Raw genomic sequence first — 23,860 nt, forward strand, 5'->3', positions numbered from 1 at the left:
TTGATGAGGCAACAACCGACGACTTCAGCGCAAGTTGTTAGTGGTGGTTGTCGTGGCCGATTCGTTCATTCTTCGCCTGGTTACATTGCCGGGTGGATGTGTCTTTTTCTAGTGCTATTATCGATTCATAATGCCGCTCGCGACTTCTTGTTTTAGTCGTCGGTCAGCCAAGGGAAGGATTTTTGAAATTTTATTATACAGGGAAAATGGAGAGACTTACTGCTTTTGAGACGGGGGTTGTGTGCCGCAAATGAAGTTGTAGTAAGAATCTTACCTGTAAGGAAAGAAAAAAATAAAATGCATTATGTATTTGAATCACTAAAGCGCCAACAAACTAAATTACCCAAACCATTTAGTAGCGACAGCTGTTACAGAGAGGGAACAAAACACAAAAAGGATGCTCGCCGGACAAATTGATCCCAATGTTTAACATCACAAAACCAGGAGCCAGTTTGCGGTAGCATCAGACGAGATTGGGTTCTTGTGGCATTCATACCATCGTTGCCACAGCGTTGCTTGTTCCTCCTCCCCACTGGTCTAATGATGGTAATTTCGATCTACATCCGAGAAAGTATGTCGTGCCGTTCATTAAAATCTGCACTTCCTGCAGATTGCGGCCACAAAAATGATGTTCCGCCTAATGGCTTATTGCACCCTATCAGCGAAGAAAGGCATGTTTAGTTTGTTGCAGAGAGGATGATGAAATCGAGTTCGTCGCTTGGAAGACGGTTGAAGTCTTTTGCTTTATTTTGTAGTTGCGAGAAGATAAGAATTTTATATAAATTGCAGCAAATATAAAACTGTTCCTTTTTGCAGCATTTTAAGACACTCTAATGACCAAAAAGCTTAGAATTGAATATTAATACTACGTAAATCGGTCTTTAACAAGACACAACGCGCTTTTTTCCCGCTCAATGCATACATTTAATGCGTTTACATAAATGAGCTTACTTCAAATGCCATCACTTGCCCTGGGACCATTACCGATCAAGACGGAGAGAGAGAGAGAGATCATAATTAAACTCTAATGCATCCTTCAACTATTACTGCAACCCGTCACATTATTCCACCGCTCAACAAGATTCCCTCTCGATAGGTCAGGCTCATCAAGCTAGCTGGCAAAGGTTCAACGCAACCTTTTGCCCACCCGCCAGGGACAGACACATTCTCCCCCGGGTCGGAAGCATACTACCCCAGCACAGCAGCTATAAGGTTGATGCTTAAGTTTGTTGTTTTGTGATTTGGAACTTACGCTCATTTGAAGATGAATTGCTTGTTTCGTCGCCCGTACCCAGCCACCAGAAGCACCTTTCTAAAGCAATCCCCCCCGACAAGGTGGCATCATCAGGCGCAGAATGCTAAATCTTCTTCAATCTCTATCTTCACCACTTGTGATCGCTTGTGTTCGCGAATGACGGTGGTTACGCATCGACCAATTCATCAACCCGAGGAGAGTATGTGCCGGAGTAGCCGCAATGAATTTTCCACCTCAGCGGCCGGGTTGCCCATGTTTGCGTGGGGACATAATAAAACACACGCGCGGCACAGTATCATCTCACTCTACCCTCACAACCTTTACCCTTTCGAAAGCGCGGTGTAAATGTCAACATGGTGGTTGGTGGATTTGTCAACCGCGAACTGACAATAGCCGAAAAAAAAAAACCCAACAACACCATCTTCACTCAGTGGCACAGTAAGTGTATTCGGGTGGTCAGTGGAAGAAGATGGGCTCATGTCGTGCCTTTTCATCAGCATCACTGCTATTTTCATCATCATGTCGGCTTTTTCAAAGTCTGGCCGGCGGTACGATAACAATCGACAGACAAAAAAATTGATGCCTTTTTATGATTTTCGATAAGCCAATGGTGACCGGTGTCCGGACCAGTTATGACCGTGAAAAGGTCGCCCACTGTACGGGCGATAAAGCGATACGATCCTGTGCTGTTGAAATAGACAGACAGGTGGCATGTTGGACGTAGTACATATTGAGAAACATGTGCTGTAATGTCGATTCTCGAAGAAGCTTTCTGTAAGAAGTACTAATTATTGTTGTACAACGGAACGTAACACAGAGAATTCTCAACTCTGAAGCAATCTTTAAGCGATATTTAATTTATTCCGTTTTAACAAGGCGCTTAATTGCTTAAATGGTATTAAAATCACCTGCCTATGGTCTAATCCTTTCACAAAAAATGGTTTACATCAGCAAAACAGACGTCTGCCAAAAAAAGGAAGCTTAGAAAGAAGCATTAAAAGTGACCGATCCAGCATGTTCGTTGTGTCGCCGGAACCGGTTGCCCGACAGCAGACTTGAACTAAAACTTGATGGATACTAACTATGGTGAACAGAAAACAAACAAACGAAAACTGGCCACATACTCTCTGCCCAAATCGCTTACCAAAACTTCCGCTGTGAGTGGCAAGTCTTGCCATTCCTTCTTCTGCCATTGGACCACTCTGGCACGACCGGCGTCGATCAGGTTTTGTGTTCTCGTATTACCAAACTGTTCGAGTCCCTTCGTTTCCCTTATCCTCGCTCGCCCCGTGCTGAAGCGCCCATCCGAAACGTCCTTGCGAGCATATTAAATTACAGACATTTCTTGCACTTTTACTATTTGCGCTGGGCCTCCACAACAACAACGGCAGCTGCCACCGTCCGGTTGTTGCGTCGCCGTTCGATAGTGGACGCGAAATAGGGTGAGGAAAAGGACAGAAATTCAACCTCCCAAACGCCATTCACTTGATCGCCGGGTCGGACACGGAGTCGAACGAGTTTTGCAAGGTCTCAACAAAAGTGCCTCTTGGCTTGTGTGCCCGGGGTTGGAGCCGCGCTGAACGGGCGGCCGGACGTGGGTTGTTTCGCAGGTTTTCGAGCAGCTTTTGGTTTCAACTGCGAGAGGATTTTAGTATCAGTAGGGGAAGCTTTGCATTTACGGAAGTAGGGTACTGAATTGTTACGAATAGTTCTTCATTGATTCACCACAAACTTCCACAAGACACCAGCAACCAGAGGTAACTGGGAGTAGCAACTAGCAACACCGAGCCAGGAACCATATTGTCTTTGTAAGTGCAAAGTTTGGCCTAGATCTGGTGAGCGAGTCATGCGATCGCCCGCTTCAAAACAAATCCGAAGGGCGACATGCGCAGAGGGAGCACGGAATGAAGAAAAACCTTCTCCCTCTCGACCGTTCTATCACTGCAGCGGTCTGCAATTGCAACAGCCCTGCCCCGGTCCGTTTGGCGCCATCGCAAGCACTATTTCTGGTTTTTCCCATACACACACTGCATGCCCTCACCGCGGGTCTCACCGCTCGGTGGCTGGTGGTAAAACATATAAATTAGATTAAGTGCTGCAATTGCGGTGGTGGTAGCAAAGCCCTTCAACGCGGCCCTGCAATCAGCGTGGTGTCGGTCGACGAGCGGTGATCTACCGTCCCGGACCCGGAATCGGTCATTTGAATTGCTCGCAGAACGGGTCGAATGGGTTCGTCGCTTGCGCGAGCGTTGAAGTCTTTTTGTCTTTGTTTCGGTTGGGAATTGTTAGAAATCGCTCAAAAAGAAAGAAAAAGCGAATTAGAATTATCCTAACGTATACAGTGTACTTCACCTCAGGAATGCAGTTGTTCTTGCTTGTTCGTCTTCTCACGAAAAACAGCGGCACGGTTAGCATTCCAAATACACACATTAACGGTAAAGCGGTCCACCATCAGCAGGGGGAATGTGTCAAATATCCCAATAAATTATCAATTCAGAGCACATATACCACACACATGGTTACTGTTCCGTCGTGCTCGGCAGCCACTCAGCGCCATCTAACGATCATCGACTGTGCGATCGCATCATTCCCACCTTTACATCGCACGGCCGCACAGGGACAGTGGAGCGCAGTAGAATGGTAAGTAGGGAAGAATTTTATGCAAGCACTGCCATCCTCCTCCATACCGTGAGCGAAGGGGGTGGTGGGTGGTACTATATCATTTTATTGAAGTAGCTGAACCCGCAAAGACAACGGTTCAGGTCGATGGCCGGCGATCGACGTCGGGGAGGTGACACTCGTCGAATTCTAAATTCAAACCCAGATGCGTTCGCTTGGCACGGTACGGACGCTTCGGTGGTGGTGATGAGCGGGTGTTTAAACAAACATAGCAAGCTGAAAGGATTTCTTCCTCCTTCCTCTTCTAAGTCAAACCCTGCCTCCCTTCCATCTTACATCCTCCCTCAACCTTAAGAGCCGTGAAATAAACAAATAAAGGAACGCGAGAAGCGCGAGAATAGCGATTGCACGGATAAGTTCTTACGAAATCGTATCGGTCAGTGGAAGGATCTGAGGGGCAGAGGCAGAGACAAACAAAAAACCCGACGTGGCCACTCACAGGTCGGTCCGGATGAAAAGCGGGACACACAAAATGAAGTGTCTCGCTGCAATTCACGGTAAACGCTTTTTGTAGACCACGACGAGGGTGATACTCACGATTAACGGTACCGCCGCTTGGGATGCAGTTCTTCACCCCAACTCACCCACCCTACCCAGTTTATGCTCCATTTTTCTAAGCCTTTGCATATTGCGCTGACATCCCCCGCTGTGCAGCTAGCGGCCGTCCTAAACGACAGTTTCAAGTCGCGCGACTGTCCACGCTGTTTCGTTGGCCGGATTTCGTTGGTTTACGGCCTCCTATTGCAGACTTCCAATTTTTGCCATTCCTTCCCTTTTTTGTTGAGCCGGCAATAATGGTTGCCTCATTCTTGGCATCGCGATTGGGGATCAGTGACAACCGCGGTGGTGGTGTTGCAAGGAGCAGCAGCAGCAGCAGGAATATATGGGACCGATACTGTCTTCGGAGTCGGATACATAAAAGTCCATTATTTGTTGGAGGTGATTATTTATGTAATCGCGTTACTGCGGTGGTGACGGAATTCGAATGGCAACGGTCCTAACGGTCGAGTACTCGAGAGTGGGGTAGACTCTCCAAATTTTTGTGACGCTAACAGAACAGTACGGGAAGTATCTGATGCTTTTGGTAAGATCATTGCAAATAACTCCAACAACTTCATGCAAATCAGCGTTATTTCCACGTTGCGTTTCTCACAGCAATAAATTTGGCGTGAAATAATCTGTTGACAATATTACATCCATTGAAGTTCCCACCCAAGTATGAAGCAACAACGATCACCCGAAAGCTTCCCAGTGACCTAGAAAGCTGTCAGGAGGACCCACCAAAGGCCTACCTCGGTGGTGCTCATCAGCTTTCTGGGTGCATAAAGAATAAAATGCAGATTTATGATGGCGTGATGCAACGGGCACCGAAACGCCGAAAGATTACACCAAACAAGGAGGTGGTAATACTTTTCTCCTTACTTTTTCCACTGTTTCGTTATTGCTTTATTGTTTGCGCCGGGGCTTGGAACTCGGCCACGACGGACCTGGAACCGTTCGATAGCGTCATTTTGATTTTGGCCTGTCTCCGTGAGTCTGAGGTGGCCTGAACAGCATTACGTCGATAGAATTTATGCTAATGTGAATTTATTTCGATAATCCAATCGTTCCCTTCTGCAGCGGTACTGACAGACAATGACATCCAGGCAATCAGTGCCCCGACAAAACACGTATTTCATCACCGATTCCCCTCCTGGTGGATTTGCATTTTCGCGGGTTTCGGTGGGAGGTAACCTTCCGTTCGGTGACCCAAATCGGGGCGCGGACATCGCTTCTGTGCAATGCATCGAAACACAATTGAATGACAATCGACACAAACCTAACGGTGGTTCGGTTTGGGTTTGGGTCGCGTACACCAAAAGGCTAACGGCCTTCTTCTTGTGCTGCTGCTGCGAGAGTGTGTTACGTGCGACTTCACAACACGCGTAAGTTTGCAATCAAACGGTGAAGAAGAATTTTAGTATCGATCGACGATGTCGACGACAACGTGCTAATGGGCCGCAAGTGTGTTGTAACCTGTCGCTCTTCGTACAGGTGAACACTATTGGGGTGGCAGCAATTTGCATTCGGAATGAAAGCTGACCATAATAGTTGCGTACTTTGTAGGTTAAGTGTACAGCCATGTCGAAAACAAGGTTTATGTCCAACGGGAACCTGTCACTAACCTATTTTCGAACATCACTTTTAACGAGAATCCTACAAGTGTGTGCCTGTGGAATGCAACGGCTAGAAAAGCTACTAAGATTGGATCCTGTTTATACTCTATGCTCAAGGATTTCAAGCTGGGTTCAGCAAAACATGGAATTTACATTTTATTTGAAGCGATGTTTGTACGAATTAATTCTAAAATATGCAATATGCTTCATCATCTGCAATTTGTGCCATAAGCATTTGAATACTTAATTTGAGGATTAAACTGATTATACATCTTCATCAGCCTGCTCATAATTTTTTTTTTCATCTGATCCAGACGTACTGCCACCACCAAATCGCTACAGAATTCCGTCCACCTGTTAGGTGCCACCGATCAAGGTAAATTATGATAATGTTAAAATTAGCTCAACCGTTACAAACACGTTGCTCACACACTCAGCAGGAACTTGACCGCATGGGGCTCTACGCAAACAATAAAAATTACATGTCCTTGAAACACGAAAGAACCATTTCCAAGAAGCCAACCCACGAACCCTCCCTTGGCTGGGGAGCCATCTATTGCTCTTGATCGCTTGTAACATTCCACTGGTAAGCGATCGAGTGTGATCGCGCTTCGGTGCTGCGTTTCATTAGCTTTACAACGCCGGGAAGGCTGAGAAATGGTAACGTTTGGTGATGAGCCTCTTAAAGCCCATTAAAGGCCTTTATGCTGGTTCGGTGGCCTCTAAAATCGTACCACCATGGGCCACCACCAGCTAATACTCTGTCGGATGGATGCAGCCCACCGCCACAACAACAAAAATCACGGGGTGTGCACGAAAAAACAATTCCCTTCAACCGTTTGAATGCGCTCGGGGTTTGACATTTCGGTTACACAAATATTGTGCCGCCAAAAGCGTAAGATGTCTATTAAAGGTGCCACCCCTAACCCACTGGGAGCGACCGATGCGGTTGTAGCAATCAGAAGAAGAAAAAAAACAACAAGTACTTTGCAGCTACAATGTTGCAGTTGCTTGTCGGGCACAAGGCTTCAAGGCTGGCTGGTTGGTTGGGGAGTGGAGATCGGGAATGAGAATGCTAATGTCAATTGGATCGTTGGAATCTGCCGTCTAAACGGACAAGGGTAACCACATTCGGTAACCGCGGTAAGTTTATTCCACAGGACAGTAGTGTTCTGATCGGGGTCGGTGATGATGATGAGCCGAGGAATCTCCAATGACATTCTGAGCCTGAGAGACGAACAAGAATTCTAAAGTCTCTTCGCACCCACATTCTCACGATGGTTCACGATCGAACGGATTCTCCACTAGCGCGGAGACTGAGTGATTTGTTTTCCTTTCCCTACCCATCACCAACGGGACTTCTGCTACTAATTTGCCACCTCTGCTGCCACTATCTTCGGCCAACTAAGCTTTGGCCCAGGGTTCTGGCGTGTGTGCAGCGCTCTAGTCACCGAGCACATGAAACGAAGGTGAAACCTGTTTCCAATTTGCCCCACTGACATTTGTGAAAAATTGCAGGTACATATCGTCCCGACGACACCACACACACAGCAGACGCCAGACTGGCAGCCAGCGACGCCTCCATCGGTTCGTGATGTTTGGAGTATTGATCGTTAAAGCATCATCATTGTCATCATTTCCCTTCGGCTGGCTTGTATGATGCATCGCCGTCTGGCGCGATATTGACATTTAACGAACGGAAGGCGGACGGCGGTTCTCGGCCCCGCGGGTTCTCGAGTTCGAGAATTTGGCAACAGTTCTTTGCCACTTTGCGCTACAGAGAACACGGAAAGGGCAGGGCAATCCAAATGGCACGACTATCGGCAGGAGACCTTTATGTATGTTCTAACTCTGCGGACGCTCACTGGAAGGGGAAGATGTGCAAACAAACTGTTTTTTCTAGAATCGTTGTCAATCGTGAGTGGTTCGCGTGACCTAGCTTTTCGGAACATCCTACCAACTAGAACTTCTGTCCCTCACCTCAGCTACAACCCTATGTGAACTACTTTCAAATAAATCCTATTAAGATAACAAGCAACGCTCAAGGACGCAGTGTCTTGTGAAATGAAGAATCTGTCAGAATTGCGCTCGTAAAATGTCATGCAGAACATCCCATCTTTTTGTCTGGCAGGTCTTCTAAGCGGCTTGCGTTACAAAATTAGCTTTTTTACCGCCAACTAGCATCAGTACCGTCGCTAGATGCTGCCAGTGTCATATAACGATCGAAATGAATTGTATGTACGCGGTAGAGCCTATTATCTTGAGGCACGAAAACCACACGTCACGCTAGCTGGCCAGCTGATTTGCCGCCACCGTTAAGCGATCTCTACTGGTTTCGTTTTCATTTCGGATCCGCAGGCTACGGCGATTGGATGTAGAAACGCGAGACTGTGGTGGATCACGGTAGAAACCGTTAGGCGTTTAGAGATCCTCAGTTAACGGTTGTTGGTGTAATCGAAAGCGTCACGATAGCGGACGGAATAGAAATTTAGATGTTTGGATATACGTTCTGCGTAGAGTTTTAATATGATACTGCGAGGAATTTGAAAGATCATCATCCGTTCGAATGAATAATATTATGAAATACATCAGATAGACCTGAACAGTAAAGGCAAAATTGAATCACCTGCATAACACTCCAAGAAGGCATACTTTCGACGGCTTATGTCTAAGACTCCTAACGACCTAGCACTGGAACACTTCCAGCGATGGCGTCATGCTTTGGCAGTCGCTTCAAAAGAGCCCAACTTCCAAATCACGTGGGCTGCGGCTCACGATCCTTAAACTGTCAATCGGAGTAAGCGCTGGAACACCCATGGGAGGATGTAATGCACCTCCCAGCCAGCGTATGCTGTCACCGACGATCGAACGATAGAAACAGAGCACATGTATCCGCAACATCACACCTGGGTTTGAAAATTGACTTCTATCCAAAAGATGTATATATATATATATTGCTACGAATGCGATCGTGTCTCAACGATGGCGGGTTGTGTTTCGTCTATCCCGCCATTTACCTTCAGATCCGATCACACTCTCGATCAGTCACTCCTCCTCACTGGTGTAACATTTCAGTTACGACAGATTCAAACCCGCTTCAATTGAAATGTAGCGCGGCTTCGAAGGCACAGGGAAAGTTAATTGAACTTGTTGCAACACATATCGGAGAGAACCCCGTAGAAAAATGTCTTTCAACTCGTGCCAGGGCCATTTGGAAGTTTCATTTATCAAACTCCCTCAAACGTAAACATTCCATACAATCACAACAAGGCGTGCACCAAATTGGGTCAACCGAACTAACCCGGACAATTGGGAACGCTTCTGAACGCTTTGCCGAGGGGAATTTGTTACGGGGTCCACATCCAAAGGCGCCGCGGCAAGACTAACGCACGCACACTAATCGCTTCCATCCCAGTTTTCCCCGTTTCGATCAAAATGGCGATAATTCACGATTGAAATGTTTCACCCTAGTTTCCGATTTCGCTGCACTTTCTATCACACACGGCCGCCACGGAGTTGCTTCATTAGGTTGTCCCGGTGTGGTTGTGTGGGGCCTGCCTACCTGTGCGTGGCTGCTATGATTTATGAGCGTACGCGACGACGGTTCACCACCTTGGCCCGTTTCAGCCGAGGCTTTCTTCCGGGATTCCAAACTGTCTCCCAACGCTAATCCAACACCACCACCACCACCACGGTAAGTTCGTATTTCCGGACTCTGATGCCGAGCGTACGATCATAACTTTCCCTTTTTTTGGTTTTCCAACCGAACGCAGATCCGGTCGCCAAGACGCCGACGAGCCTACGAATCCTCCAAAAATGCCCCGTAAACACCGGCGATAACCACAACACACCACACACCAAATCGAGCACGTGGACTCCTCCATAAACACTTTCGCTCGATTCCGGTGGCTCGCTGAGTGTGTGTGTGTCTGTCTGCTGCTCCTCACCGAGGTTTCAGGTTTCAGCGTCCCAATCATTCGATTTGGCGATCGATCGAACGAGCGCGTTGCGTCGCCGAAGATCGGAGCAGCTTGGAATGTGCGTCTGCTTCCAACCGCAATCGCTTTCATACCAACCGAATGATTGATCGGTATCTTCCTGCCGTGCCATGTCTGTTATTCGCCCATTACAGGCCCTGAGTTATAAGCATCGATCTACCACACACACACACACGCACACACCAGTAGTGAGCAGCAGCACACGGCAGATGGGATAAAATTGTCACTACGATTGCGCAATGGCTGGGACGCAAAATTGAAGCTCCCCGTAATTGCGTAAGCAGAACACCAAAGAAAGACAAGTAATGGAGCCGATAAATGGAATCGGAGAAAGAAAAAAAACTCCTCTCTCGCACAGAAACAGATGCTGCGTCGTGAACTTGAGAATCACACCGAAAGGGAAAGTGGTCCTTTCGGTCGGGAGCACCACGGCATAAATGGCGCAATTTTTGTGATCGAGAAAGTGCAAAAGGGAATCCGAGCGCAACACAATGGAACCTTGGCCCGGGCCTGCAAAATTGTCACCATCTTCGCGAAGAAGTTGAGTGTTGACGCGCTTCGTTGCATAAAAATGAATGAAAGTGGTGGATAATTTCACTCACTTTCGCTGCTTTTGAAATAACAAGCGCGAACGAACTGTTCCGATCGGAACTTCGAATTTTGATGAATTGTGAGGCATTTGTAAGGACCGCGTGAGGAAATTACCGATGATGGGTATTGTGACGGTATTGGAAAGTTATTTAAATACAAAACCATTCACAGGTGAGAGTAGCCACTTGACAAGCAGGAATTAGCGTGCCATCACATACACATGCAGCGATTGGTCATTCAATTTGATTGTTTGACAACAGATGGCGCTGATCGTTCGAGTTGAATTTGCTGGTGTCATTACGGTAACTGACACTTTCCAGACAAGAATAGAAGACAGTTTTGTTTTCATCAATAAAAACATAACATTACTTTCGTCTACAAACATCTCCACCAAGTTTAACGATTCTGGCCATAAAATACTGTCATAAAACGAACAATTTTTCACACTTCATCCATTAACTGGCCGATCGCACGATCACCCTACCTTTTCCCCCATTGCTTGCCTTCGCCTGAATCGCGTGGATAAATAAATAAATAAACAAAATCAATCGTGCAAAGAGTGCGCATGTATGCGTACCATGCATTAGCATACTAATATGTATAGCCACCGAGACGAACGGTACTTGTCCCGCTCCAAAGACCGATCCGAAGTCACAGCCGTCTACCGTCGTGCGAGTCGCGATACGCTGACTACTCGCGACACCACGCTTTGTTTTAAGGATGGGAATGTGTTTGCTTGCAGAGGCAGAGGCACCGATTCGAATCTGTGCAAGTGGCGTAATGCAGAAGTCATCCTCGAACGATCGTTCAAGCGAAATGTCAAAGCATCGCTTCTCGCGTTCGCCAAGGTGAGATGTTTGAGTTATAAACCTTTTTTTTCTTGCAATTTCTCAACATATCAAGAAGCCCCAGCTAGGCGGTTATTAAAAGCGAACCAAACCAATAAAAAAACACCCCGTGTGTAGGTCGCGTCATTCATTACACAAAACCCTTTCCCAAAAATACCCCAAACTGCAACCCAAATTAACTAACGATGCTGTCCCCCAAGTAGAGTCTGAGAGATTAGGGTGCGAGGCTCGATCAACCCGTGTGGTCACTACTTCATTCTTTACGGGTCATCCTCGGTTGAATGAAGTGCGTAAAGGTGCTTTTTTGTTGGGTTGTTGCTCGTTCCTACTCTTCGAATCCATTGATGCGTTCCACCGAGGAGGTGCCGTTACTTGCACGATCATTTATTTCCGCAGCTCCAAACGGACACGCGGTGGGCTTTGCGCAAACTTCGCCACGCTCGGACACACAGCAACACCTTGCCGAGCCTTTACCGAAACCATGCGGCGGTGGTGGTGACCTATCGAATATGGGCCAGGGAGGTCGTAAAGGTGTTGAGTTTTGAAGTAGGTAAATGATCAAACCGAGCGACGAGGAACATCATTATCTTGGAGGCGCATGCAGAAGAAAAAAAACGGCCAGAAACCCCTCACGCTGACACTCAATCTGATGATGTGATGCGCGATGGTGCGCGAGGCTTAATGGTGGAAGGCTGGCCCCCTACTGAGCACCATCGCCGTATCGATTACCGTAGCTGTGAGTGGTGGTCAGCAATGGGAAGAAGAACGCTGAGGAACTAATCAACGGTACGCAATCGTATGCACACACCAACACACACGGGGCTATTAATATTAGCCAAGCAAGCTTGAAACGAAAGCGAAAACTCGTCCTCCATCTCGAGAACTGGTATGCGGCAGAATGTTCAGCCGGCCGGTTCCCCCACTAACCCAGTGACTCTCCATTTCTGACCCGATCGGACGTTCTAGATTATATTAGACATCCAATTGTGCTGGACCTCAGGCCGTACAGAACTATTAATTTTCGTACTCTTCTCCTTCGACGAATTAATTGCGTAATGACAGCTCTCTGATATGGTCGGCAATGGTGGCGCTACCAGTGTTCGCGTACCACGCGTACCGATCGTGACTCTCGCCTACCGTACAGCAGCAACAGCAGCAGCACCCTGAGGGGAGATTTAATTCTTGTTCTTACGCTCGCACTTCGCGTTTCGATCCGAACGATTGATTTATTGCGTTAGAATGTGAATCAAAGCAGTAGTCCATGACGATCTACCTAGTCTCATTTACATCTGCCCCTTTTGCGGACGTTCGTGGATATGCGCACGAGTCGCCGCGGAATAGCACCTCTGGCCAATCGGATCGATTCCCTTCTTGTAATTAGGGTGTTCATCGTACATATTTATGAACAATAAATCCGTACACGCGTGCAACTATTTCCTCACGAGTTCTTTGAAGTCTCTCGCTCTCTCGGAGGGGAAGGATCACTCGATCAGAGAAGGACTAGTGTGTGTAGGAGGGAGCAGGGGTGGAAGTTACAAGATTTATTGGGAGCATTTATTGATGACGGAAAATTGACGCCAAACACCTGTAGCACACGGACGCACCACACTTTACCGCAACGGTATCGAGCTGTATCGATTACTTCGGGCGCATGCCTTTTAGCGTCCAATTTCTATGAGGTAATTGTGGCGAGAAGCCAAGATTGGGAGTAGTAAAACGTTCACGTGAACATGGCACCTTGTGTGACGAATCGTCACACCGAGATAGATAGTCCGCTCGTACCGTTGCGGAGAGGAACCGATCAGATTGGGTAACCTTCTGATCAACCTGTCATGTCCCGTCCAGACTGACTTCGGTAGACCAGCCGGACTCGGACTTGCGCGCGGCTGACATGTGAAAAGCTTACTTTTGCTACATGCCACCGCTATTTCTTCACCACCATTTTCGAACACGATCGTGTGGCTGTGGCTTTAGCTTTTTTTTTTCTCCTCCCGATCGAAGGAATCTACACTTTACGAGATACGGTCAGTGTGTTCGGGAAGGAATTGATTCGACTCGGGGAAAATAAAGCGTTCATCCAGTGAAGCGAACAAACTGTGGCTAAAATGGCGTGCGCCCGTTCGACGCCGTACAAGGAAATAAAGGCCGGAGAAAGCGCATGGCGCGCGTTTCGGAAGCATGTTTTGAATACGTAAACAAACATGCCGCCGGAATGACAGTTTCGGAATGTTGTGGTGTTCACTTCATTGACGACGCTCGACTGTTTGAAACGCTCCGAAAAGCCGCGGACCGACATCCCGATTTAGACGCCCAAGGCGTTATCTAACATCACTGACACCATTGATGTTACTACGCATCACACCGGCGTGTTAACTAATCAATCGATAACAGATTGGCGCCATCTGCCGGATCTTTGGACCACAGTGACTACCGAGCTGTCAACGCCGAGCTGGGGAGTAATGAGTCCGAGGTAATAAACACCTGATAATTCAATCATAATTCAAATTCCTTTGCCGTGCTGCCGGTAGTGTACCTTTGCCTTCATAATTTATTACTAATTACCAACTGCAGCGGTGTGGATAGGAATTTATATGCAAATTATATATGAGTGAAAAGAAATAAATTTTTCTAATTATTAGCTTTAGCAGGCTTTATTCTACTTTTCATGCCTTCATAGTTTACTTATTTATGAGTCCCATAAATCACCGCTTGTTGCGCACATTGCATCGCATAAAATGTGCATAAAAATTGCATAAAACATAACCCCCCGGTTAATTGATTTTCTAAAGCTAAGTAACTGTATTTTCGAAAAGTAAATACTATCCCACTGTCGCACGACGGGTGTTGTGCGGCTGCCACTTACCTTGTAGAGTTTCTCCTTCTGATACCAGACGTCCTCCTCTTCCTCCTGTGTGATGTAGGACTGGTCCAGGTTGAGGTCGTCCCGCGAGCGGGACAGTATTTTGCGTCGTGACACCATTTCACGCGGCAGTGTGGCCTCTAGGGATCCCAAGCTGCAGAAAGACGGACGAAGAAGAGGGAGGAGGGCCAACTTAGCATTGCTTGCCGATATAATTGGATAGATATAATTTTAATTTTAAACACGATTAATATGTGACACGGTTTGCACATTTCGTTGCGCAAGATTTTCGGAAGGTTTTTACGAACTACGCTGTGAATGAGTGAGTGTGAGTGCGGCCGTCTGGTGGCTGATGATGGATTCTTTGCTTATTTTTATACTCGACCACTCTCGGTACGCACTTTGAATCGACGAATATCTAACCGTTGGACGGACGGATCGGGTCTTTGGGTGGCGTAATCGAAGCGAACGATCAACGAAAAAAAACCCACCCCAAAGCCGGTTAGGTGCAGGTGCAGCTGAAAACTGCTGACGTTGAAGACGGTGTCTAGCTCACCCACTATGCGTCTAACGCTGCGTATGTGTGTGTTTGTCGATCTTTTCGATGTTTCGTGCATGATTGTGGCAGCTAAGGGAGTTGCGTAAACTATTCGCTGGCGTCAGCCCGAACGCCGTCAGGTCTACAGGTCATCAACGAGGGCATTTTCAAACAAACAATGCTATGAACCAACCGCTGATAAGCATATCTTCGACATATTTAATCTATCTCTGGGGACCCTTCAAATATCCCCTCAAATTTTCTACATTTCACAAAGAAACCCTACATTCACTTTCGAGTCGTGGGATTGATTACGGCCTACATTTTCCGCTAGATTGATAAAAGGAATCCTTCCTCTAATCGCCTCTACCACCATACGTGCTGTGCTTAATGGAGTTTTCAGGTAGATACGCCAAAAAAAAAAAAAAAACTGATTTCCATGCGCCTTCCATCGGAACGCGATCAACCGGTACTAGATCAACCGTCCGGCCCAGCGAGATTAATAAATGAGCTCCAATGTGGGAAAGAAGCTCAGAAGGTGCATCGAGCTGAAGCAGGAGAAAAAAAACACGCTAAATTCCACCACCTCCATCGATGATGGTGGTGTCGAACGGTTTCGCTTGGTCAACCGATGGCAGCAGCTGAGAAACCACCTGTTCGCGCGTTCCATCTCTTGCGCCAGTCGGGCAATAGCGGCGGCAGTCGATCCATCGGTCTGCGCAATACGTGGGAAATGAAGTTTTCAAACGGCGTTGCTTCATCCACCGCGTCAACGCCCATTCGTGTGGCAGAGCCGTGTTGCGGGTGCGCGAGCGAAAGCAAAATTAGTTGAGAAATCTCCATTTCGCAAAACCGAAACGCCACTGCACCGACCAACACCTTCCAACCAAACACGGCGAGAAGGAGGCGAGAAGGAGGGAGGTGGGGTTGCAGAGGGGTGGTTGTTGTTGCGAAGAAAATGGAAAAGATGTCGATCAAAACATAGCTCACTGGACCCGCACCAATATTTGCACAGTCACCCATCATCGTCACCGACTCTTCATTTCATCGTTTATCAAAGCAGGTCTTGAGCTGTCAGTTGCCCGTATTTAAAAGTTCGTTTGACATGTTTACATCAGATACGGTGGCACGTGGTACGGGATTTACCATACTTAATGAGGAGGAGACATCGGAACATAGTTCGCAAATATAATGGCAATGAGAAGAGACGACAGCAGCTTGTAGGTAAACTCGATTCGTTAATATCTTCTCCATATTCTTTTCATTTAAGATTGCAAAAATGAGTGGTTGCATCGGCGATACATTGTCCAGGAAGGCTTGCTTGCTTCTGCAGATTACCATACTCGATGTGAGTAGGAAAGCAACGCACCTCCACCATTGCAAGCGCGTCCGTGGGTGAGTCTAGAAATGATTGTTATTACCCTTTCCAACACTCTGCAGTGATATCTGCATACCTGCACCTCAAGACTTTGCCCATTTGTTTTCGCTTGCCGACCATATAGGGACATTATCGATGCATGTGCCTCCATCGGGTACGCAAACCCTTACTTTGGTTCAATTTGTGTTCTAGCTGGGCAAGCAATCTGGCAGCATTGTTATAGTAAAGCAGTCTGCATGGCAGGACCTCCAAAGTTGTCACCTTCTCTCGGGGAGGTTAGAGAATTGTGTTATCTAACCTGAAAGCTGGACCAGAAGATAGCGACTGATAGAACTAAGCTGTCCAATCGCTCGCTCTCCAGACGAAGGTGTGTTACATAACTTCATAAGCTTAGCTTAACCAGCGCGACCTTGCATTGAGCTGGTTGCCTAGCCAAGATGGTTCCCGTAACATCGCGCCCTAATTGGGCAACAGTTCCAGACGCAGCCACCTAACTATCATTCCAGAACCACGAACAACACAATACACGTTGGCTGGCCGGTTCCCATCGACCCGTGTCCACTGCTGTGCGCTCTCAATCTACCGATCCGATCCACTTCAATTTGGCTATCGTGCCCGGCGTAGACACACAAGCGTAGAAGCGTAAACAAACGACAACGAAACAATTAGCCAACGTGGCGGTTTTGTCCACCATTTAAGGGTGCCCACAAAAAAGGAGCACGCCTGCCCAGAATGGATGGGACGACTGCCGGGCTGCTTTTTGCGCATACCTGGCGTATGCAAAGTTAAAAGAGTTGTTAGCGTACATTATTGCCTTCCCTTGCGCCTTGCGATGGGCTGGCCTCGCGGAAGAACGCAACACACATGCAACTTCTAGGATTACATTCTGGGAACGCAGTGGACGATGTGCAGGAACGCACCAACGGAACGGTACAACAGGCTTAAACAACCCTTTTTTCTCACCCTCGCCTTTACGTGACACTATTCCCTGGAACTTGTCATGGGATGGCTCAAGAATGTTCAATCCCACCAGAAGGATAACGTGCGTTCCCGTGCAAACACCGTTAGAAACGTACCGACCGCGCTCCCAAGAACGTGCCGGATATTTGAGACTAATTAATTTCCACTCCCCACGGGAACATCCTCCCGAACAGTTGGTGATAACTTCCTCCAAATAAACCACCGTCACCGTTCGACCGGGAATGTCAACAGGCGAGATAAGTTACTCAGTGCCCTGTGCGAGAGTGTGCACCGAGCGTGTAGCGGTTGCCGGCAGCAGCCGGGCCAGAATTTAGTCGCCCGTTCGTTTGGGCACGTTTGCGTGCTGACAGGAGACATTTTATTGCTACGGCAAATGCAGTAAAACATGCAGATAACAACAACGGTTTCGGTGTATCATGTTTACCGCTGGTAGTACATACATCTCCGAGCGAACTTCGTGGCCTTACATTGTGGGCATATGAGGTTACCAGGCCCATAGGGAGAGCTTTTCGGGAGAGTTAGGGCGCCCAATTAGGTTTTCGCATTATTAATATTCAGTTATGATTTATGCGCGGGTTTCCTGTGGCCTGGGGAACAATGAGCCACACGTTTTGCCGTTTAGACGGCGTAATTCAATACTCTTCGGAACGGAAACCTGTGTCCTGCATTAACACGCTAATTAGCAGCATTAATCTGGTGGAACATAAATCATAATTCTTTAAACAAAACCAGTTCCAATACTAATGCCAATTCTAAGAAATCTAAGTCTCTTTCAGATAAACTTCCCCATCAAGGTTCGACAAAATGGCAATCTAATTGCACCTGACTAAATCGGTACTACCTTCAGCTGGCAAATCGAGAGTGAAAACCTTGTCATTCTAATCTGGGCTTGGGAACCACGGGACACACACACACAACGCGAAGACACGACCCCAAGCCGAAGCCGAACAATCGCACCGAGGCCATCCACCGCCGGAATGTCACAATGGCCAAAGGCGTCTCAAGGCGACGGGCCTGTCTCGTTCAGGGCCAGCTCGATCGGTGTCTTGCAGATCTGTCGAGGGTTCACTAGCGCCACCAAACAACAAACACTCGCCGGTATCGATTGTCCATTGAAAGACAAGACCAGCTAGCAAGCATCGAGGCGGCAGCAGTGAAGCGTGATCGGTTCTCGGTTCCGGTGTCATCGGGCGGGGATCGATCGATCTTCCATCGTGAAACATCCACCACATCCGGCACGATTTGGTGCTAGATTTGCGAGTCAAGGTTCGGGCTGGATTGAATCGATTCTCTCTATTGTTTTGCCCTTCGCCGGCCAGTCTGTCTAACTGGCCAGGCACGGCTGGTGTTTCTATGCACTCGTTTCAATTATGCTCGGTACAGCCTTTCGCCGGGGTGGTTGCGATCGCGAGGATGAGACTGATTGGATGGATGGCCGCGGTACATATCCGCCGTTTCTACGGGGTCTACGTGGTCTATGCTGTGGTAGAAGAATCCGTCTCATATGCATAATGGAAATGCATATGCGTTCATCTGCCGAGCGGTCGGGTTGTTGGATCGTTGCGCAATACAGGCAGGCATTGTGAGGCTTTTGTACCTTGCATTGCGTATGCGTATATTACGAGGGTTTGGACGATCGATCGATTTGGACCTTAAAGTGCGTCATAAATCATATCCATACCATTCGAGGAACTCAATTCGGGAAACGCTTTTCATAAATCATAACTCCCGCCCTAAGGAGTTGGGACTTGTTCCGGTATTTTCTCCACCAACACCAACACACACACACACACACACAAGTGACCGGAAGCTTTGGTTCCGGCAACGTGTGCCTATCAATGTCGTGATTCATGCCTTCCGTTAAACAACCGTAATCTTCTTTACGCTACCTTATCCGGGCGTAGCATAACACAACACCCCACATCAAACCCACCCGTACTCAATCGAAATCGAACTTCATTTGCATAGTCTTCCAGCGAACGAAAATAGTCTCTGTAGGAGAGACTGCGGTTGGTGCAGTACTTCTGTCCGACGGGGCACCCTACTAATGGAACCACATCACGTCGGGTGCGACTCGGTGAAAGATCACTATCTGCACGAGCATACAGAGAAACGCACGAAAAGACCACCTAATGCCCCGATTGCCATCGCCAGCAGAAGTTATGGTGCGTGTTCTAGCAACCGAAACATTCCGCCAGAAGTTGGCCATCGGTTGGAGCTGATTTCTCGGTTCTTCACACAGGTTCTTCGGCGGAGCGCATATGTATCGTGTACGTTAGATCACCGTTTGAATGCATAATTAGCAACAAGATCGGCGGGTGTGTGTGTGTGTGTACGCCATGGCACGTCGGTAGAGATGCATCTTCAGTCGGGTTAAGCATTACGAAATTGGGACCTCAGACCCAACCGTCGAGCGAAACGATGACGCCCCTGGTGATGAGGCCATCGTGCCATCACCACTTGAGCCGCAACAGCAATGCGACCGCATTCGGTAGTCGGATCTCGGAGAAGAATTGTGAGAATGTGACTCGGAGGCAATTGAAGGTTTCGTCGTCCGGCAGCCCGAGCCTTGGCTCTTCTCGAAACCACTCAGAACTTCCCGTTCAAACAATGCATTCGGGTCGCCTTTGGTCAGCTTAAGTACCGCCGCAAGATGCATTCTTGGGGCCATCCGTTAGCACACTCCCACTAGATCTCCCCGATCGATCGTGTCAAGCAGCGCCAGAAGGGTTCTGGGTGCATCACAAAACTTAGCCCCGCATATTTTGACACACGAGAGCTTATTTTACACAGCACCCTCAAAATACTCAAAGTTCTCACTCGTAAACATCCAAAGGTTGGCCCGGCCACACTGGCGATGCTGAATGTCAAGAACGTGGCAGCCGCTTTTGTCGCTTCAGAAGAAAAAAAAAACAACCGGGAAACGGATCCACCACGAGCGTAACGAGAAAGGTCGTCGGTTGGGTACGGCGCTCTGATGCTAGAAGTCTCTCTAGCAGCTCGAGGTTGAAACTCTGATCTTGATCGAGTCGCGGGCGCACTAGCCCTCACTAGCCGATTTTGAGGATCGTCGAGGTTTTAAGGGTGTGTGAATTCGGTCGATTGACATTCACGGCGATAGATGTCGATTTGTTTCGACAGCTGTTAAGTTCGCTGAGGATCGCTTTTTTTTGTTTTGTTTTGCTTGGCTTCTCTCCCGATGTTTCAAATGTTTATTGTGTCAATGGGCTTTTATTTGGTTTATCGATAAATCACAACGCGGAAAGGTCACGGCTGTGCAAAAAGTAACATCTCTTTCGAATCGTTTTGGCTCGAGCTTGGCTCAACAAATGACACTTCTATGTGAAATTTGGAGGCATCATCAGCCAGCCTGATTTTAAATCTTTGCGGCCTTTTTACCAGTCCAATTTTTAACCCTGACCTTTCGTTAAATACCAACCGTTAGCATTGCAGCATTTTCGTACGGTTATCTTAATGCATTAGACCGCAATATCAAGATCACCCACATTCGTTGGAGGAAGATTTTGTTCTTACTCAACGATTAAGCAAACGGCAGCCAACCAAGGCTGATTCTCATTTATGGTCGTGCGTACTGCACACTATTCCTCCAAAACGTATACACCAACCACGAACCACTCCAAGATATGCTTTTAAGTGCATCTCCAACTCCTGCTCAGCTCCTACGAGAGTTTTTTTTGTCGTCGGTCTCCCATCTGCGGTCGACAGCGCTGCCTGAGCAGTGAGCATCCAAATAGCATCATCGCATACCGAGGAGGCGTCAACGTTCACAACGAATCTCCCACTCCATTCGTATCTGGCCGTCGAGACGTCTACGATCTTCGATCGTCGGCACTGTCGCAGGACGTTACGATACCGAACAACTCCCCATTATGACACCCAGGCAAGCGCCTGTCGCGATCCTAGAGAAGCTAATGGACGCTTCTTGCAAGTGGACTCATTAATAATGCGAGCAATTTGCCCGTTCGCGTGCCATCGCGTTATTGTGCTGTCAGGGATGTGCAAGAAAGTGATCGCAGCTAGATAAACGTTTGCCGGGGAAGATCTCTTAATTCGAAACTGCCCCACCGATGGTTTGGCGGTGGATTTGCCTCAAGTGCTCATCTAAAAGGTTGCTAATTGTTGCCGCTTGCGGGCCCTAATGGTGTCATCCGGACGCCCACCAGCCAGCCTACGGCTGCGGTTAAATTAATTACAAATCGTGCTATTCTTGCCACCCTCGGGCCACAAGTCACGGATAGATAATTCTGGAACGCGCTCCTCCACGATTCCCGAAGGTGTTCGTTCCCAGTACGTTTTTTTTTTCCTAGCAGCTGGAGAATCCTCCGGGGCAGGTTGCCACTTGCCGGATCGATGAAGAGTAATCGTCACCCGAGCCTGAAGGTGTGAACACATTCCAGCCGCTTCTCGATGGGAAACTAATGATGTTAATCAACCTTCTGACAGTTTGTAGTGACGTCTACTCAAATCGAACGACTGATAAAATGCTTCCTGCTTCTTCGCTCGGTCTAAGCAAACAGCCATATCGCAAAAGCCGGATCTTCGTGGTTTGAAGGACAGCGATGTCGCAAATTGTCAACTCAAACAATCGTACAAAAAACTGCATAGATTCATGGTAGCTTCCTTAAACCATCAATTCATTTGTATAAGTCGGTCTTTTGAAGCTGTTTAATTTAATAGAAAGTATGTCCTAAGAAGTTTCTCGATACTCTGCCCCAATGAAGTTCCAGAATGTATCTCAACTCAGTTCTTGCCTTACGCCCTAGCGCACACCACTAAGAACAATTCCAACCCAACCTCACCATCCATCTGCGGCAATATGGTGGATGGTATTTGCACATGCGTTATTTGCCGAGAAATTGAATAGCAAACAAAGTGTGTGCCAACTTCACTGACGCACACAGGAAATACCGATCCATTTATTTCAAATCGGTATGTTTATTCTTCTTCACTGTCCCATCCCGCGGGGATTCTTCTGCTGGAGATCTGCTAAATCTGGTCTCGCACCATTTACGCCTTTCGCGGTTAAACCTCTGTACGCGGTGGTGGTGGTGTATGATTGGATCAGGCAAAGCCATTAAGACGCGAGACCCTCAGATCGGATTCTGTATCTTTTAAGGGGAGTCTGCAAGCGAAATCCCCACAACATGCATCGGAACTGTTGGTTTTCTTTATGCCGCCTCTTTCTGTGCACATAGCTGTGGGCTGTTACAACACTGCACAAGTTCAACGACAAGTGTAAATTTTGTTTGACAACAAGACCGCGACGAAGCGATGCCACAGTGTGCTGGAGAGGGCAAAAGTCCCCGTCGGGATAGCTTAGTAGCATCTATTTCAGGCATCAGTCCCTTATGCAGGTCAAGAACTCGACTAAAAATAAAACCTCCGCCTTTGGGGGCTTATTTGAAAGAAACACTTTGTGCCTGACGTTCGCCTTCTCCGGTGCTGGATATCTGGGTCTTGTCGAACGAATGCTTCCAGCCTCACATCCGGGTGCTTCTGCTGGTGCATTGCAATTAGTGCCAGTGCCTACTGTCCGGGACACTTGCGGCTTAGGAAATCAATCAACCTGGCATCGGTCAAGTGCAGTACGAGTGCATACTGTCCTAACGGTAGTTGACACATTAGCAAACAACGACGACTCACTCACAAAGCGAGCTTCATTGCTTTCATCATGACAGTGCAGGATGAATCACGGGAACATTCTCTCGCCCATCCAGAGCGACGTCGGTTCTACTGAGGTAGCTTTCGTACCATGGTCCACGCGAAGAAAGCAATTTTCCGCGTGAGTAATGATTCTTCTGACCTAATAAGCGAAGCTTCCCACAACGGACATGACGAATTCGCCTTAATCACAGCGTGATCGTTGCTTTGTTCTTCCTTCAGATTGCTTCGACCAACAGCAGTAAAAAATGATGTAATGCCCACAAGATCCTGTCCTGCTGGGTCACATTCGATACCCTAAATTCTCACCACAAAACATCCAAAAGTCGAAAAATAAATCACCCCCTAAATGGCGTCGTCACGCTTTATGTTAATGATTCCATTACCGCTCGATAGTGCCATGTGCCATGGAGAGCGAGGCCTATTAGCACCCACTTGCATTGCGTATCGACTTAAGGGTGAGTTCGTTTTATACCCTAACCTCAAACTGTAAACACATCCCTCTTACGAACGACATCTCGTTAAAGTGGTTCTTGTACAGCCCGGAGGTTTATTATTGTGTTCTTTCTGCTCAAAAATCGCAAGCAGTTTTGGGAGCAAAGACCTCACACGCGCTAGGGGACAGGACAGGAGTTCCGGTCAGCGTTGCGTCCCGTGGTCGTGACTTTCTTCGACCTTCCCGCGCACATCTGGCGACAATTAGCGGGCTCAGCAGTATGGGCGGATAATTTTATTGACGATCTGCACCACCCACCATCGCTCGTTGGTTCTGAGCGTTATCTTTTTTTGCGAGGGATTGTCCGAGGCCTAGAATAAATTGCTCGGGTAGGTGGACGAGTTCATCCAAAGTTCACTGGTCCAGAAGAAACCTTTCCTTACTTAACTGTTGCTCCC

The 23,860-nt window shown here is 47.7% G+C and overlaps 1 protein-coding gene across 11 annotated transcripts in view; it reads right to left on the bottom strand.

Moving 5' to 3' along the window:
• The window catches only part of LOC118512944, a 138,104-nt gene that overhangs the window by 42,245 nt on the left and 71,999 nt on the right, over positions 1–23,860 (bottom strand). For all 11 annotated transcript variants that reach the window (XM_036058152.1, XM_036058154.1, XM_036058151.1 and 8 more), the window contains one exon: positions 14,391–14,541. In XM_036058152.1, coding sequence (XP_035914045.1) covers positions 14,391–14,541 — 151 coding nt within the window. The remainder of the gene's footprint in view (positions 1–14,390; positions 14,542–23,860) is intronic.

This window comes from Anopheles stephensi, chromosome 3 (genome assembly GCF_013141755.1).
Source record: "Anopheles stephensi strain Indian chromosome 3, UCI_ANSTEP_V1.0, whole genome shotgun sequence".
Taxonomy (NCBI): Eukaryota; Metazoa; Arthropoda; class Insecta; order Diptera; family Culicidae; genus Anopheles; species Anopheles stephensi.